The sequence below is a fragment of the Protopterus annectens genome, chromosome 1.part1 (genome assembly GCF_019279795.1).
Source record: "Protopterus annectens isolate FY-2018-M chromosome 1.part1, PAN1.0, whole genome shotgun sequence".
Taxonomy (NCBI): domain Eukaryota; kingdom Metazoa; phylum Chordata; order Ceratodontiformes; family Protopteridae; genus Protopterus; species Protopterus annectens.
The window spans coordinates 1748630698-1748650088 of NC_056726.1; the positions used below are offsets into that span (position 1 = coordinate 1748630698).

A 19391-nucleotide genomic window follows, 5' to 3' on the forward strand; every position below is an offset into this window, starting at 1 on the left:
GGTCCGGAGCCGCTGAGCAGACATCGGCTTCTGAGGGTGTTTTCAGACCTACACAGCTTACTATCAAGTCAACTACAGCAGCTAAAGCAAAGTCTAAAACATCATTACAGACAAAGAAACAAGTACAGCATTTTCCTGGACAGTCATCCATACCTAAGAAACAGATCCTCAAAATGGCCGAAGACTTAATTACTTTGATCAGGGGTTCCCATGACCCTCCTGATAAAAGGCCTAGGCAGGATACAGACTATGAATCCTCTGACCAGGTTTCTATTTCCTCTGATTCCTCTTCAGACCAGGGATACTCTCTTCCTCCCTATGAGGATTCTGATGCTGAAGAGTCTATCTTTTCAGCCTCTCCTCCTGAGGATTACTCTCTTGAGGGGAAACCTTGCACACCATGAGGGAACATTTCCATTGGGAAAGCCAGGATTATTCAGAATAAAAGAAAAGGCTCAGAGATTTTCTTTTATTACCTCAGCACAGGCCTCTTACTATTCTCTCGTGTTAGATATTGTTGATGATGTCTTTTCTGAATCTAGTTTGTCTCCTGATTCTCTACCCCCGGCACCAGTCAAGCCAGACAGGTACTATAGGGTCCCAGACTCATACATTTCTTTATAAAAACCCTGCTTCTGACCCAGAAACTATTTCTCAGGGTCCCAAAGGGGTCAAGGCTTCCACTGCAAAAAACCCAGTCCCCTCTGACAGGGATTCCAGAGCACTGGATAGATGGGGGAAAAAAGTTTACACTTCTGCAACTTTAGCAGTAAGGGCTTTGAACTGCCAGTTTCATATGCTGAAATACAAACAATATTTAATGTCTTTGTTAAAACAGAAAATGTTTGCAAGTTCAGAATGTCCTGCCAATAAGGAAATGCAGGATTTATTGCATGCAGCTGAACAAGTGGGAAACATTCTCTGCAATGTGGTTTTGATTCATTAGAGGCTTCTTGTAGAGCCGCAGTTACAGGATCTGTCATTCGACTAGCGTAGATTAGCTAGTCAACTATCACCAAACAACTTCACTCTACCTTCCTATGAATCAATCTCACCCCCTACTTTTCATTTTAAACCTGTCCCAACAACACATATTCTAACCCTTCTACAGAAACTGAAACCATGCTCACCTTCAGCAGACCAACTACCTGCTGAATTCCTACAACAATCCACCAAAGCTATTGCTTATCCCATTTCTATCCTGATCAATAGAACTATTACCGAAAGTTATAGCCCCAGTTTATGGAAAATTTCCCATATTATCCCCCTCCATAAAGGAGGACAATCCACTGAACTTTACAACTATCGCCCCATTGCCCTCCTCTCACCTTTGGTAAAGATCATGGAGAAATGTATTCACAGACAATTACTTGACCATCTAACACAAAATAACTTACTAACCAACTGTCAACATGGTTTCAGGCCATCACATAGCACTACTACTGCCCTTCTTTCCTTCACAGATTGTATCAACAAAAACCGCAATCTAAACAAACTCTCTTCAGCACTATTTATTGACCTGTCTAAAGCTTTTGACATGGTAAATCACCAAATTCTCATCAAAATACTGAAATCCCTGGCACTAGATACATTCTCTATAAAGTGGTTCCAGTCCTACCTTGATAAAAGACAACAGGCCGTACTATGGCACAAGTCTCTCTCTACTCACCTGCCCGTCAACCTTGGTGTCCCTCAAGGGTCCATCCTAGGACCTCTACTTGTTTCCATATTCATTAATAACCTTCACCTTGCCATCCACAAAGCTACATGCATAAAATATGTGGATGACTCTATACTGATATGCTCAGCCCCTCCTCTTCTGAACTTCGCTGTCTTACCCAACAAGTATTTAACACAGTTGAGCAATGGTTCACAGATGCCTTCTCCTAACCCCCAAAAAGACTAAACTCCTCCTTTTCTCTCCTACTAAGAAGTCCCCCCCTCTGGATTTCTCAGTTAACTCTACCAATAAAACTATTATATCCCCTGAACCAACCACCATACTATTAGGTGTCACCATTGACAACAATCTGAACTTTGATATCCATATTAACAATACTATAAAAACTGTCAACAAAAATCTAGGCTCTCTCTATAGGATAAAATCCTTCCTCCGACCTTCAGCTAGAACCAAAATAGCACACACTCATCTAATCTCTTCTCGTCTTTATGCCTCACCTATTTTACTAACCTATCTAAAAATAATCTTAGCAAATTGGAAATGTCCTACAATAACATTGTCAGATTTGCTACAGGCAACCCATTTAGAACCCATCACTGCATTAATTTAAAGCAGCTGGGAAGGCTTGAGCTACAAAATCTGATTAAATTCCATCAACTAACTATAGCCCACAACACTGTTTACAAACCTTCCAAAACTCCTATTCTTTCCACACTTATCACTCCCTATAAAAACCTGGAATCCTTAAGGTCTTCTCAGAGACTTCTAGTACATACTAAACCAAACAACAAGGGTGGAGACTCCCTTTTTTCTAATATTGTTGGAAACGCCTGGAATCTCCTCCCCAATGAACTCTCCACACTTCTCTCACTATCCTGCTTCAAAAACAAATTGAAAGTGTTCCTCAAAACACACTGGTTATGCCCCTGTACTAAGCCTGACTAGTTTGTGTCTCTAAATACTTTGCTCTTCCTACCCAGTCTACTCATTAACTGCATGTCCTTTCTTATTAACCATTATACTATCTGTCTCTAGAATATCTTGATTGTACTAGAATGCTATGTTATGCCTGTATTCTGCACTGTCAATTTTACTGTGATAACCTGTAATAGGTACTGTAAATAGGATTTATTTGTTTGTTTCATGTTGTTGTTGTGTTAATTTCATTGTCCTATCTAGGAGCTTATCTCCCCGGGCCTCTACTGAAAATGGACATGTATTCAGTTAGACTAGCCCGGTCAACAAATGTAAAATAAAAATAAAATAAATAATTCATACTTTCTCCAGACTGCTGTGCACACTCCATGGTTGTCAGTATTTATCCTTAACGGTTCCATCTCTGAGTCTAAAGTTCCAACTATCTGGAAACAGTTCTGTACCCTTCCGATTCACAAAGGAGGTAATTCCACAGAAATCTCTAATTTCAGCCCTATTGCTATCCTTTCTCCTCTCTCAAAAATACTTGAGAAATATATACACAAACAAGCAATGCATCATCTCCTACAAGAAAAACTTCTCACTCCTACCCAGCATGGTTTCCATCCTAAGCACAGTACCACCACTGCTCTTTTATCCTTTCACAATACTATTTCTCTAGCCAATGACAATCACAAAGTCGTATCTTGCCTATTACTTGACCTCTCGAAGGCTTTTGACACACTCACACTTTCTATTACTTAACAGACTTACTGATCTCTGCTTTACTTCTGATACAGTAGCATGGTTCTCCAGCTATCTCACTGAGAGACGGCAGTCAGTCTTATGGGACTCTGCACTTTTCTCCCCCCTACACATAAAAACTGATGTTCCCCAAGGAAATCCATACTTGGACCTCTACTTTTTAATATGTTTACCAACTCACTCTAATGCTCTTGTCCTCAGTCCACCATCATCCAATATACAGATGACTCTGCAGTCATCACTGCTGCAAACTCCTATCAACTACCCAGACATCCTTCAACTCTGTTGAGGCTTTGCTCAAAATACATCAGCTTATGCTCAACCCTAAAAAGCAGAATTGTTTCTCTTTCTCTCTAAATCTGTTAACCATGTCAAATCTTCCTTTACCATAACATCCTTAAACAATACTCCTATTGAAGTCGATACCAACACAAAACTACTTGGCATCACCATAGATGACAAACTAAAATTTGATCTACATATTAACAACTGCATCAGGAAAACCCATCAGAAGCTAGGACTTCTGCACAGAAATAGATTCACTGAAGCTAGGCATACTCTAACCCATGCCTCTCTTATTCCTTGTCTAACTTACTGCTCCCAAATACTTACTAATCTAAACTCATCTCTACTTACCAAACTAGAAACAACATATCACAAGGTAGGCAGATTCACAGCCCAGCACTCATATAAATCTCATCACTGCCTCTCCCTTAAATTCCTAAACTGGCTTGAACTACCTCACCTGCAACTCCAATTTCAACTACAAATGATCCACTCCATTCTATATCAGCCATCTTTCTGCCCAGCTCTGTCATCTCACATTACTCTCCTACTAGACATCTCAGAAGTGCAACCCAAGACGTACTAAAGGTTCACAAACCAAAAACCAAAACTGACAGCAGTCTCTTGGCTGGGGTGCCTTCTGTGTGGAAGTCTGCATGTCCTTCCTGCTTTCATGTGGGTTTCCTTCGGGTGCTCCGGTTTCCTCCCACGTTATAAAGACATGAATCTGGAGTGTTTCTACCTGGGTCTCTGCTGAAAATTGTCTTTGTTCCAAGTCGGACTTTCCCGGGTAACAAGTGTTAAATAAGTGTTAAATAAGTAAAATAAATAACTTACATAGTTACCACCCCTCTATTACAAGGAACAAATTCCCGCTAGAAATACGAAATCTGACAAACCCTAAACAATTTAAAATAGCCACCAAAGATTACTTTAAAAACACTGGACCTGCCTCTGCTCACAACCCTCCCTGACCAAAAATCCTCCCTTCTTAGCTTCAAAGTAACCAGTTTAGGTCCTTACTCAACCTACTTCCTTTACTATATCAGTTAGACTCATTTACTAAGCTTTATGCTGCCTAAAAAAACTTATAATTAACATATTCCTGTCAAACCACTACTACTTACATCTCACGCTTAAATTGTTGGTCATCCGGCCTGCTTACATATTATATAACTTGATGATTATTGTAATGATTATTGTATACCTAAATAATTCCTGGCTTATTCTTTTTCTCAAATATTGAATTGTAATGATGTTGTATACCTAAATAATTCTTGATTATTCTTTTTCTCTAATATTGAATGTCTAATTACTATTAACTGTCCTGTATATGTGTCTGGAGCTTTTCTTCCCGGGCCTCCGCTGAAAAAGGGCTTTTGCTCAGTTGGACACTCCCGGTCAACTAATGAAAAATAAATAAAAATAATATAATTCGTATTAAACATTGTTTTTAACCCTCATTCTGACTGGATTTTTGTGATAGCTCTAGTGCAGTTTTGGTTTATTTCCCACAAGTAAAGTACATTCCTTCCTACTCACCTGAACTCTGCAGTTTGTTTGGATTACTGGTTGCTTTTCCTGTGCAGTTTCTCCTTTGGTGATTTATGTTTTATAGCTCCCAATTTGCAGTTGTCAGCAAACTCCATCAGTCATGGACCCTTTGTTTCAGTGTTGATGTCAGGGAAGTACATACCAAAGAGGAGTATCCCATTACAGATCCCTGGGACACACTGCTGATAATTCCTCTTTTAGTTGAGAGTGTGCCTCCAATACTGAGAGACTGGGTTATGTCAGTGAGTCAGTTTGCTATCCAGCTATTAACATAGGGGTTTACATTTAGTTTGATTCATTTATCAGTGATGGCAGAATGCTGAAGAGTATCAAAGGCTTTTTTAACACCTTTATTAAATCATCACTTAGGACATGGGCAAATGTACACAGAAAGAAAGCAAACCATTTTAACATTTTTTCATTAAAATACAACATACATCACATATATTTTCTTTGCTACTATCATCAGTCTAACATTACAAAAAATGCTGAATTCCTGCACCTCACTCGGCTTCCACCATTATGTATGTATTGTTCCCACAGTTTCTATTTGCTTCAGTGTAATTTGCTCCTTATCTTTTCTAAATATCCCTCTTCTAGTTCTTTTATCTCTCTTATAATGTCTATTACTTCAAATTTAGTTGGTGTATATTTTCATTTCCATTTTCTAGTAATTGTTTTTATAGCAGCCAACAGAAGTAAACTAAGGCCTAAGACCTTACTGTGTGTGTAGGTAGTTAAGATCATGTATCCGATCTCAGAGGAATCATTTCCTTACTTGCAGCCACTTGTTCACCCAATATTTTGTAGGGAATTTTTAAAATCTGCCAACATACAACACTCCCAAAACATATGTTCCCAGTTACCTCTCTTTTTCTCCCATCACTTTTCCAAAATATGCAGCCTGCCTGAGGAAACTTTCTTTTGAAGCCTGTTTGGAGTTAGACCTATGCAAACACTTCCAAGTAAAGATCCTAAACCTTCTGGACTTAGTTGCATACTTTGGAGACAAACATATGTTTTCCTGTTGTTTTCTTGCAAATTGCTACTACAGTCTGTCTTCCCAATCTTTTTTCCTTTAATTGCTTCTTATCATGCAGTATTTTATATGTCATACTAGTTATCCCTTTTTTAAAAGCTGCTTCTCTTCTAAATTCAACTAAAAAATACTCTACCAGAGCAGGTCTTTTGCATAAAATCCCTCTATCTCTTTCTGTTTGCCTGTTCTCTGAGATCAAGACCTGGTAGGGAAGGCATTCTGCAAACCAAATGTCTTTGCCTCATCCTCTCTGTTAACTTTCCTGCTTGAGTTATTTGCCCACAATATCTTGGTTCCTTTGCCAGGTTTCTCCAATAAATTCCATCCCCCTTTTGCCTATTTTCTATACCACTACTTGCAGTCATCCCTATTGGCAAAATCTCCTTTCTCCATTCTTATTTCTCAGAATACTTTCTGCTGCTTTATGAATATGATAATCTGTATGGTTATTCTCTTTATGGATCTGCATGCAAAATCTTACTGTCATTCTATTTCTTGAACTAACACCTTGCTTCAGCATCTCTTTCCACTTTGAGAGCAAAGGGACTAAAAATATTTTCACTGCTTGAATCTTACTATCCATATCCATAAATAAGAGTTCCTAGTTTCTCAGTTTCGTATTGTCTTTTGTTTGGTTTCTTCCCATATATCCTTAGCTGCCAAAACAGAAGCTTTTTTAATCCATATACCTAAATACTTAATCTTTTCATGTCCCCATAAATATAGTTATTTCTGAACCAATTTTAATTTACGGCTGTATCTTTTGTTTTATCTGTACTAATTTTATATCCCAAAAAGACTTGAAATTGTCTCAAAATTTTCCACAACACTGAGATGTCCTTGTCTATATTTATCAGGGGCAAAACAATATCCTCTGAAAATAAAACCCACTTTTTTGATTACCATACCAATTATATCCATGTATTTCTGAGTCCCTTATTTTCTTTGCCAGTGGCTGTAAATGTAAAGCAAATAACAAAGGGGAAAGAGGACAGCCCTGCCTGGTTCCTGTATTTGGGGTATCAAAGGCTTTGGTCAAGTCCAGGTATGCAGTGTGAACCAATTTGCCTGAGCCCAATGCCTTGTGATGTGTTCAGAAAAGTCCACTATGTTTAGGAGGCAGGATCTGTCTTTAACAAACCGAACAACTTTGGGTCTAGATTTTGAAGACTGTCTGTGTTTGTTCGAGTTTCATAATGATGCTTTCCATTGATTTACAGGTAAGCAGTTACACTTATGATTTGTGTGTAGGGTGTCCCTAGGTTATGCCTACTTAAAAATTTGTAATGAAAGACAGAAGCATTGGGACTACAGGGAGACAATACAGCACTGACCTCTACAAACATCAGAAATTCTTGGAAATGAGCCATACCTGCAGGTTGGCCATCCACTGACCTGAATAGGCTGGAAATGGTGCATGTCTGTCTGTGCAAGTCGTGTTGGAAGGCATTTTAGGGTTTTGCAATGAAGCCTTTCTGCCCCAAGTTGAGCTAGTATTCTAAACCAGATTCCTTTAAGAGTTTTAAAAATCTTAACTGTGTACCAGTCTGCTCATTGGGGGTGTTCTCTGAGGCTAGCTCCATAGTGCATCACTTCCAGGTTGTATGAGCTTATCATTGCCCTGATTTCCTACTTTTCCTCCATTAGTTGTAAGATCAGAATGGACTTCCTGGGAAAAACACTTGCTCATCAAGATTTATGACCCAGAAAACCTTCACTTATCTTTTTAAGATTAATATTTCTGTTACTGCAAGGACTTTTACCCATATTTTCAGTCTTTCTTTATTTTATTTAAAATGTTTTAATCAGAGTAGAGCACTGATCACAAATAACCAGTTTCAGTCTCCACTCAGAAAAGAACAGAAGAATACTAAAAAAGTGTTATCTACATTAAAGTAAAACATAAGTAGGATTCTAAAAGAGCATACACCGCAGTGATGTACAGTATTTGCAAACTAAGCAATGATGTAATGAGCGTGTACATTAGTATTATACAGTTCTTTACAAAAATAAAGAAGTTGAGTAGGATCACTTTTAAGGTATGAGGACTGAAATAATTAATCTTTAAAAGTTTTGAAATTATTGTACTCCATTCCCTTGAATAAAAGAAAAAACTCACGGCCTTCTGATTTTCAGCCTAAATCAGTGTATATATAGTGAATTCTAGCAAAAAAAAAAGCAGCTTTATATTCAAATTCAGGAATATTTTAAGCAGTACTTTATGCTTTCTTCTTAGTAGAATGGGTGCAGTGCAGGTCACAATACTACCACGGAGTTGATGTTCTTCGTCTCACATTGCTGCAGTCATAACCTGTGGGTAGTCCGCTGTCCTCGGTCGGCCCGAATACCAAAGAGTTAGGCTGGCGTCGGTCATGGCCGGGCTGGCGTCAGTACGTAGTAGTACTTAAGCGCATGACCGACGCCATATCCTCAGTCTTTCTTGCCGCGTGGTCCGAAGCAGAAGCAGCGTTTGCAAGTGCCGTTCGGCGTTCTGAAATTTTCAAATATCGAGTTTCAGACCGAAGACCAAGTTGGGCTAAGTACCCCGTTGGGGAAAATTTTTGTCTTTTCTTGCCTCAGTTAATCCGGATGTCAGAAAAAGTTAATAATTGTATTTCTTGTGGGAAACAGATACCTAATAGGGACTATCATTCTCTCTGTATTCCTTGCTTGGGGCCTGAACACGGCGTAGTCGGTGTCGCTTTTGCAAGATTTAATAAGCGCACTATTAAGCGAAGATTAGACTGTGCCAGGCTTGTTTTCGTAAGCGGTGTAACTACAACATGCCGTCGGATCCTCCGGCGCCGCTACCACTAAAAAGCGTAAAGATAAATCTTTAAGGTCTAAACCGGATGAGTCGTCCGTTGCGGACGCCGGTTCTATGGAACCTCGGTTGAATCTGTGGATCCGGCCGAGGTCGGCTGAATCCCAGGGGGAACCTTTACTTTTGCAGGAGTTGGCCTCTCAGGAGTTAGGCCAGGCCGAGGGTGCTTCTCAGGTATCTGTAGTTCCATCCTTACAAAGGTTATTAGGCCTTCTACCTCAGTGGCTAAAGGCCATGCTAAGGCTAAACCTGGTCTTTCTGGTACTGGCCATAGCCCTAGTTCTTCAGCTTCTGTTCCTAAAAAACATATGTTGAAAATGGCAGAGGATTTGATTACTTTGATCAGGGGATCTTTGCCCCCCCCCCAGAGAAGAGGCCTAGGGTGGAGACAGATTTAGAGGGAATGGAGCATTCTTCAGACTACTCTGAGTCCTCAGCTGAGGATATTCAGGATTACCCTCCCTATTCAGATTCGGATGCAGAGGATTCCTGTCCTTCTGCTTCTCCTCCAGAGGATTTTTCCTTTTCTGAAACTTTACATTCCATGAGGGAACATTTCAAGTGGGAAGGTCAGGATTTTTCAGATTCTCGAAAAAGGCTTAGGGAATTTTTGTTTTTACCACAACATAGGCCTTTGGCTATTCCCCCTGTCTTAGATGTTGTTCAGGATGTTTTTCTGAAGCTTCACTTAATCCTGATTCTTTACCCCCTGCCCCTGTCAAGCCAGACAGATATTACAGAGTTCCAGAAGCACATAAATATTTGTATGAGTCCTAGAGCTGACCCGGAAACTATTATTCAAGGGCCGAAGGGTGTCAGGGCTTCTGTGGTTAAGAATCCAGTTCCTTTGGATAAAGATTCTAGAGCATTGGATAGGTGGGGGAAAAAAGTGTACACCTCTTCTACGTTAGCTATGAGGGCTTTAAATTGCCAGTTTCATATGCTGAAGTATCAGAACTTTGTTAGGCCAATTGAAATCTAAGGTGGATGCTTTATCTGAGGGTATAGAGTGTAAAGAATTGCAGGAGTTGGTTCATGTTTCAGATCAAGTTGGAAAACATTCCTTGCAGTGTGGTTTCGATGCTCTTCAGGCTTCATCCAGGGTGGCTGCTACTGGTTCAGTTATTCGTAGACATGCCTGGCTTAAGGATCAAAATTTGTCAGAGCATGTTAAAGCTCGGATTTTGGATGCTCCTCTTCAATCTGAAGTTCTTTTTGGTTCTCCTGTGGAGTCAGTTTTGAAAAAGATGGAAGATAAAGCTAAGTCTATGCAGACGGTCAAGGATTTTTTGCAGGTGCAGCCCCCTAAGTTTAGCAGGAATTGGCCTGCTAGAGGATGGTCCTACCCTTCTTGGATTTTCAGTCTAAGGGCAGGTCTAGGCGTGGTAGAGGCAGGGCTCACGCTCAGGGTACTTTCAGACCTAGGACTTGGAGTTCTCCTGCACAGTCTTCTGGTGAGGGCAGGGGTCAGCCTTTCGTAAACAGACCCAATGACCTGTATCTTCAGCTGCCAGATCCTTCTTTTCTGGCAGCTCCTCTAGGAGGAAAGTTGGCACTTTTCAAACAAAACTGGCATTTGGTCACCCAGGACAAATGGGTGTTGGAAATAATAAATCAAGGTTACAAGTTTTACTTTCACACTTTTCCTCCTTTCAAAGGCATGCCGGATGTGCCTCCTCAGCAAAGGCTGGAGGCTCAGGAGCAAATTTCTTTGCTTTTACAGATGGGAGCTATCCAGGTGGTACCTCCATCAGAAGTAGGCCTAGGGTTTTATTCCCGTCTTTTCCTAGTGCCAAAGAAAGGAAACACTTGGAGGCCAATTCTGGATTTGTCCATTCTCAATACCTACCTAGACATTCCAAAGTTCAAGATGTTAACATTACAACAACTTCTGCCTATGCTAGGCAAAGATCACTGGATGGTAACCCTGGATCTCAGAGACCTATCTTCACATTCCTATCAGGCCCAGCTGCAGGAGATTCCTGCGATTTCGGGCTGGTACTTCTCATTATCAGTTCTCTGCGTTGCCCTTTGGTTTATCTACTGTGCCCAGGGTGTTCACAAAAGTTCTGGCTCCTGTAATAGCTTTCTTCAGACAGAGGGGAATACAAATTTATCCTTATCTGGACGATTGCCTGATTCTTGCTCAAGACAAAGACAGGTTACTTCAACATCTGCAGTATGTAATGGCAGTTTTAAGGTGCCTAGGGTATTCTGTGAACGAAATAAAGTCCAGTCTAGTACCCTCTCAGGACAGGTGCTTTCTGGGTGTGAGACTGAATACAGCTTCCCAGATGGCTTTTCTGACCCCGGACAAACAAAGAACTCTTCACCTATACTTCCAGCAGTTATCAGTACTGTCCAGGCTGACTGCAAGGACAGTCCTTCAAGCCTTGGGCTTCATGGCATCTTGCATTCTAGTACTTCCCAATGCCAAACTGCATATGAGGAAGCTACAATGGTATCTCAAAACTGTATGGACTCAACACTGCCACGATTTGGACACTGTCATTCGGATAATACCTTGCATCCAGAAGGAATTCTTGTGGTGGGCTCAGGAATGTCACCTAAACAAGGGACTCTCTGTGACCCGACCAGAGGCGAGTCAGATCATAACGACGGATGCCTCGGACTTGGCTTGGGGAGCACAGTTCAATGGGAAATGGATACAAGACACGTGGCCTCCCAGACTACAACATTTGCATATCAACATGAAGGAGATGTTAGCAGTCCAATTTGCCCTGATGGCCTTCAAGGACTTACTTCAACCAGGACAGGTGTTGATTCGAACAGACAACACAACAGTCATGTGGTACATCAACAAGCAGGGGGGAACCCATCCATTGTATAATAATATGAATGATTGAATACTGATATTCTGCTTTTAATGACTATGAGCTATGTTTAAAAAGAATAAAAAGAATGCTAGAGCACTTGAAACTGATTTGTAAAAGCTGATTGAATAATTGGTGCTGATTAACTTATTAAGATGTGTATAAATAAGGAGTTAACAGCACCTTGAATTTGTGATCCATTTGAAGGCGAAAAGCCGAGGTACCAGATCGCAATAAACGCTTGACTGGCATGGCACTGGTTTTTTTCTGTGTTATTTTTCGGGGAACCCATTCTTACCCTCTTTGCAGACAAGCAATGATATTGTGGGAGACTGCTCTGAGTTTGCACATCACTCTTCAAGCACGGTTTCTGCCAGGAGCACAGAACTCCCTAGCAGATGTATTGAGCAGACAAATTGTGGACCCCCACGAGTGGAAATTGGATCCTCAGGTATTCCAACAGTTGACAGTGGCTTGGGGAACTCCAGACATAGATCTGTTCGCTTCTCCACTAAATTTCCAACTACCAAAATTTTGCACAAAGATGTTTCACCCAAAAGCTTGGAAAGTGGATGCTCTATCTTTCAGTTGGAACAACCTTCACGTCTATGCTTTCCCTCCTCTGCCTCTCCTTCCCAAGGTACTCTTGAAAGTCAGGCGGGACAAGCCTTGCATGATTCTAATAGCACCAGATTGGCCACGTCAGCACTGGTATCCTCTGCTGAGGAGTTTAATTCAGGAGCCTCCTTGGCCTTTGCCACAGATTCCTCACTTGTTGTCCCAGTCAAGCAATCATTTGCTCAATGTCAGGGTGCAGTCCCTGCACCTAACAGCCTGGCGTATTCTGTTTTAGAGCCTGTGGGGTCTCAGCTTCCTCAACAGGTTTTAGATGTCATTTTGGAAGCCAGGCCCAGTACTAGAAAAGTTTATGCTGATAAATGGAGGAGATTTTTTCTTTGGAGCACAGCAAAGGGCTTTGATGTCTCAGTACCTAATTTGAGTTTTACGCTACAATACCTTACTGAATTACTGGACAAGGGTTTGTCATTTTCCTCTGTGAAGGTTCATGCAGCAGCCATTTCTGCTCACTATGATTGTGACCCTCCTTTATTTTCTCATCCTTTGTTTAAGCAATTTCTTAGAGGGGCAAAAAATATAAGACCCCCACGTAGAGCTCCTACTCCTTCCTGGGATCTCAATTTTGTGTTGGAAAAGCTTACTTTACCTCCTTTCGAACCTGCAGCTACGTCTGAGCTGAAGTTTTTGTCTTGGAAAACTGCTTTTTTGTTGGCCATTACCTCTGCTAGGAGGGTCCCTGAATTGCAGGCACTCATGGCAGTTGAACCTTTTCTGGTATTCCATAAGGATAGGGTGTCTTTGCGTACTAACCCTACTTTTATGCCTAAAGTGATTTCTAATGTGGCCTTGAACCAGTCTATTCATTTGCCTACTTTTTATGCTGATCCCCAAAATAAGGGGAAAAAGTCTTGCATTCTTTGGACATTCACAGGCAGCTACGTTATTATTTGAGCAGAACTAAAGAGTTCAGGCAGACTCAACAGTTATTTATTTCTTTTGCTCTGGCTTCTCAAGGGAAAGCTGTTTCAAAGCAAACTATTTCTAAGTGGATTGGTCATTGTATTGCTTTTTGTTATTCTCATCATGGGAAGAATGTTCCTGCTGGGATCAGACCTCATTCCACTAGGGCTACTGCCACATCTACTGCCTTTTTGAGGGGGGTAGCTACTAAGGATATTTTGGAAGCAGCTACTTGGAGTTCAGTACACACTTTTACTAAGCATTACCATCTCCCTCTTTATTCCAAGTCTAGGGCTGGGTTTGCCACTGCAGTTTTACAGGGCATGTTAGCATCTCCTAATGCTTTTTAGTTTGCCAGCCTCCCTTTTCCTTTGGGATTCTACCCACAGGTTATGACTGCAGCAATGTGAGACGAAGAACATAGTACAGTTTTGTACCTACCATAAATGTAGATGTTCGAGGATCCACATTGCTGCAGTCCTATTTTCCCTCCCTCCTTCCCCTCTATTGTTTGGGGTTGCTGTTTTTCCCTTTGGGATAATTGTTATTTTCTCATTTGTGGTTGTTGGTTATTTACTATTTTGGCTCTGGCCTTTCCTTTTTAAGGCCTTCTGACATCTGGGGCAAGAAAGACTGAGGATATGGCGTCGGTCATGCGCTTATGTACTACTACGTACTGACGTCAGCTCCAGGCGCCCATGACCAACGCCAGCCTAACTCTTTGGTATTCGAGCCGACCGAGGACAGCGGACTACCCACAGGTTATGACTGCAGCAATGTGGATCCTCGAACATCTACATTTATGGTAGGTACAAAACTGTACTTTTATACTTAATGATTTTGTGGAAGAATAAGTTTCATCTAGGGTCTTCTTTGATCTTGGAAAGACTTTTGAAATACTTGATCCTAAACTGTTTGAGAAATTGACATTCTTGACATTTTACCAGGAAGATTTATGAAATGTTTCTGCTGCTGTGTTTCCGACATCACTTTCACATCTATTTTGGCTTTAGTCATTCTGAAGATGGAGTCCTGGGATTCTGGAATTCTAAAAGTGTTTATATTGGGACCTCTGTTGGTTTTGCTGACTATGAATAACTTACCCTTCCCTTCGGTTAAGGTAACACATTACGTTGACTGACAGTTATTTTAAAATTCTGTATATCAAAGCAGTGGAGGATTGGCTGCAGGTAGATTTTGGACTACTTTGAAGGTACAATATCAAACACAAATATTTTAACTAATTTTGAGCTACTTTGAAAGTACAATTTCAAACACAAATTATTTTAGCTTGAATAAGTTGACTATAGTGTTTTTTGTACACCCCAGAGACTACCAGGCTCTGTTAGTTTCAATCTTTCAGACATGCGCTGCATCAGCCTTCAGCAAACTGACTGCTAAAATAATCATGGACAAAACAGTGGCTTGACCAGCCAGATTCCTTTAACTTGCATTCAGAGGGGAGAGTTCATGCAGTCCTAAGTCAGCTGAGGTTTGCTTATAGATTTTCAAATCTTCTTTCTGGGGAAGCTAGTCTAGTCTAGCCATAGGTTTAAATGTACTTATCTTATCCCTAGGCTTGAGTATGTCCCTTCTCATTGTTATACTCAATCATCCAGCAACACAATATTGACTCAGATGTCAGAGACTAGGATTTGTTACTTCTTTTCTTCAAGGAGAGTACTACTGCTTGTTCCTCCAGCTAGCTTTCGGTCAATGCCGGGACTCCTCTTATTGTCAAGTTTTCATATTCAAATGTCTAAGTTACTGCATACTGTTAGTCCAAGTAATTCTTTTTCCTGAGAGCAAATCCCCCTGATGCATTGTTTTTGCAGAAACCATCTTCCAGCCTGTCCCAGGAAGGTAAGAATATCGAAGACTGTGGTACATTCAGGAGGGAACCTTTGGAACACCTTAGGGTGACCTACATTTGTAATTATTTTTTGTGATTTTGGTTAATGTTCTTCAGTTGTTGAATTGGTCCATTCTTTGTTTAACATGGGATTTATTTAAATAGGTTGTTTCACAGTTTATATAATGTTTGGCCACTGACGTGTATTATCAATCATTATAGTCTACACAATGCGTTCAAAAATCTGTTGCTACACTACCTGTTGCTGTTTGACTAATTGCAACTCATACTTTGTCTTACAGTGCATTTAATGTAATGCTTTATTTATTAGTTCTATTTGGCATTTGTTGTATTTATATTTGTACACTTTGTGTAAGTTGTCCCTGCCATTGTGGCTTGAGTTGTGATTAATCAGGGTCAGTGGACCTGGTTATCAAATATTTAATCGACTAATCAAAACAAACTGAAATAAAATATCTTGTTTTTTGTTACTCTTGTGGTTTTAAATGACTTACAGTAGTGTAGTTGAGACACTTTCGTAGCTGTACTGCTCTGCTCTGTACTGTACAGTTATTTTATCTACCTTTGCTTTCTACCACCTGTGATAAATCTTTGGTGGCTGTCTTATCCACTCTCTTTCTGTACACTTTTTCCACCAGTGTTGTACATACTTTATGATCTAACTTTGCCTGCCTCCCCCGTCTCAGTAGCTTACTCTGTTGAGCTTTTGTTTGGTCTTTGACGCATTTTGTTATTGCAAATACGTTTGCTGTAAGTCAGCTTTACCCTTTTGTCGTTTATTTCCATTCTGTACACTCTGCCACTTTATTTACTGGTTTCTTCTAATATTGTCTTCCTTTGAATAATAGTTGCAGGCTGTTTGGGTTGTGTTGCCAGCTTTCACTGCTTATAGTAGTCATTTGTGTTTTATTTTTATTAAGACCATTGTAGTTTTTTTCTGCTATGTAATATTTTTGACCTTGCTTGGTTATTTTGATATTTTTAAGTGATTCCCACAGGCTGCTATAATAGAACTAAACATTGATACCCAGTTGCTCTTTTTATTTCATTAGGATTACTTGACAGTCCCAACAAGCCCTCAGGAATCTCCAACCATGAAGAGAGCACGTCTGCGCTCAGGTAAGGCATATTACAAAGCATTACATTTTCAGTATTAATTAAAGATGAAGGGTCTTGTGTTGGGCTTTGTAACCTTCCTTTGACAACAAAAATATAGTGAATGAATACATAAATATTATGACATACTTAAAATGTAAGGATCATGAAAACCACTCAAACTATCAACCATGTACCCTTTCACATTTCCTCTTTTGATCTTTCCATATCTTTGTCTGCATTATTTTAAGGAGGTTAATCTAAGTATGTAGAGGAGTTGGGTCCCATAAATAGCAGTGGGGTTGTTGCCTATGCATTAGTACAAGACACTGATTTGTACGCATTTCTTTTGTTTTAACTCACTTCTGATTAAATAGTAAAGCCTTGGGACATATGTAATGCTGTCATGTGCAGTAAAGTTTGTTGCATGTTAAGGAGCTGATGTGCTGCAGCAGATAAATTTCTGCATGAATGCACAGATTGTCATCCTGTCTTGAAGGCAAGAAAATCAGGTTAAAAAAAGGATCTGATGTTGTCAATTTTCATTCTATCCTCAACTGTTGGGTTCAGATCCAACCCGGCTGTTACTAAAGCTTGTGGTAACCAAAGAGCTCTTGAGCTTCTCCCTTATCCATAATGCACCATCCCATAGCAAACCTTGGGTCTCGTTTGCCACTTTTCATGAAAGGATGTGGTCAGCCATAGCTCTTGAGCTTTCGTGTTTTTTCAGATAAGCTATCATTTCTTTTCATGTATTATATGTAAATACTATATGTATGTACATATATATATATATATATATATATATATATATATATATATATATATATATATATATATATATTCTTTGCTTTATCTTCCAATTTTTTTTCTAGTTTATTGTTTTTTTCTTTACCCTTGCACTCATTATAGTTTTTTTAAATACCATCACTGGTATCTATCCCTTGCTGATTCTTACATAGTGTATTTCTAATTACCATTATTGGTAATACCTTTCGTTTCCTTCTTTCTATATATAAAAAAAACCTCTCCTTTCTGCTATCTTTTGTTGTAAGAATGGCTGAGAAGGGCTTTTCCAGCTTTAAGAAGTGTTCAAAGTGTGGGCTTAAGTTGCCTGTTTTGGAAGACTGTTCAGTCTGTCAGAACTTTAATGCCCGCACTTTAGTGGGCAGGAAGAATAAATTAATATTGAAAGCCTTGCTGCTTTCTTCTTTCAGAGAAGCAATTTCAGGGACTGAATCCTGCAAGCTTAAGGCCAAGGAGTTGAAATCTCCTGTTCCTTCTACTTCCTCAACTCCATCCTTGGAGTTCTAGGAAGAGGAGTAAGTCAAATTTGAGGAGGTCTCAAACCTCATCCCCCTCTGATCTGAAGAAAATGAGGCTTACAGAGCCGATGTCCTCAGAGCCACCAAAAAAATATTCAGAGCAGACAGTGTTGGATCCTATTGTTATTCCTAGGACCCGTTATTCTCCCTCTCTGGGTGCAGTCCCTTCCAGGGTTCCATTTCCCTTTTTGGAAAAGCACCATGCTAAGTTGCCTTCCCTGGCTTCGTCTAGATCCTCCAGAAGTTTGACTGAAGAAGATGTGGATAGGATGATGAGGAAGTTTCTCTTGGTGCAAATCCAGATGGGTATATTAATAGTTCCTACCACTTCGGGTCAGGAGGCCTGTCCTTCGACCACACCACCACTTCAGACTCTCTCTCTGATCCGTTTGGTTGCTTCAGAGTCCCTGAATCAGAGTCTTCCAGGTCCATCTGGCTTGGATCCAAAGATGATCCTATCTTTAGATCCGAAGATAACTCTGAGTGCCACAGCTCCATTGGATTTTCAGAGCCAAAGCTTCCTTGTCAGATCCGAGGAGCTGGGATCAAATCTGAAGGTCTCTGAGTCATCTCTTTGCCTCAGTGCTTCAGCATTGGACAGCTCGGCTCTGACTTCCTCCTTGGGGAAAATGCTTTTGGGGCAAAACTAGACTATGGTCCAGAAGCCTGCCTTCTCAGTGCCAAGGTAGTCTTTTTCTCTGGGGCAGTCTGCCTTCTAGGTTGTGAAGAGGGTGTTCATTGCTTTGACAGAATTGATGGTCTCATCCCCCTCTGATTTTCAGTCCAGCACCCAGAGGTGTCTGTGCTTGGATCCTGGTCATTCCACTCCACAGGGTCAACCAGCTCAAGACCTCCAGTCTGCCCAGCAGGGTCGTGTAATCTCTTCTGACACTCCCCAGAAAACCCCATAGAGGAAGTCCCTAAGAAGAGAAAGTACAAGAGGAGGAACTTGGAGTTGGTCACTGAGGGGTATGGACTTTGATGAAGGTGAAAGGGTCCCCATGGTCACCTTCAGAAGATATTTCATTTGGAGACATCTTTGAGATCGTAAAGCAGAGGTGATTGGACCCCCAGCAACCCTTCACCTGAAGAGTCGGTATTCTTGGAGACCTTTGGAGCTGACCCATCTACTTCCTGGGTGACACCACCTGCCGGTGAGCTCATTAAATTGGTCTCTTGGCAGGCATGGATGGAGCCTGATGCAGTGGAACCAATTCTCAATAGGCCAGATAGGATTGTAACTCCACTTGCAGGGAAAGAATTTTGGGCTAAAGGGGTGCCCATGGATGTCATGGTGGTGGCCACCAAGAAGGAACTTGCTGAACAGAGTTCCTCTGTTCATTCCCCTAACAGGCAGTCTAGGGCGATGGACAGATTTGGGAAGTGTCTGTGCTTCAGTGACATTTGCCCTTAGATTGCTGAACTATTTGCCACATTTTGCTAGGTTGCAAAAGGATTTGATCAAAGAACTTTCAGCTTCCCTTTCAGGGATTGTTTCTACTGAGGCCCAGTTGTCTATGGCTTCTCAGTTGGCTACCCTCCAATCTATCTTGAATTCATCCATGAGGCTCATTTCGCATGCAGTCAAAGGTGCCTCAAGAGCAGCAAGTTTAGGCATATCTATTAGGGGGCATGCCTGGATGCGCTTATGTGATTTTGCAG

The 19391-nt window shown here is 40.7% G+C and overlaps 1 protein-coding gene across 1 annotated transcript in view; it reads left to right on the plus strand.

Moving 5' to 3' along the window:
• Nucleotides 1-19391, plus strand: part of SLC9A1 (solute carrier family 9 member A1) — a 1681881-nt gene that overhangs the window by 1640875 nt on the left and 21615 nt on the right. The window contains 1 exon segment of the mRNA XM_044084290.1: nucleotides 16362-16428. Within this exon segment, the coding sequence (XP_043940225.1) occupies nucleotides 16362-16428 (67 nt within the window).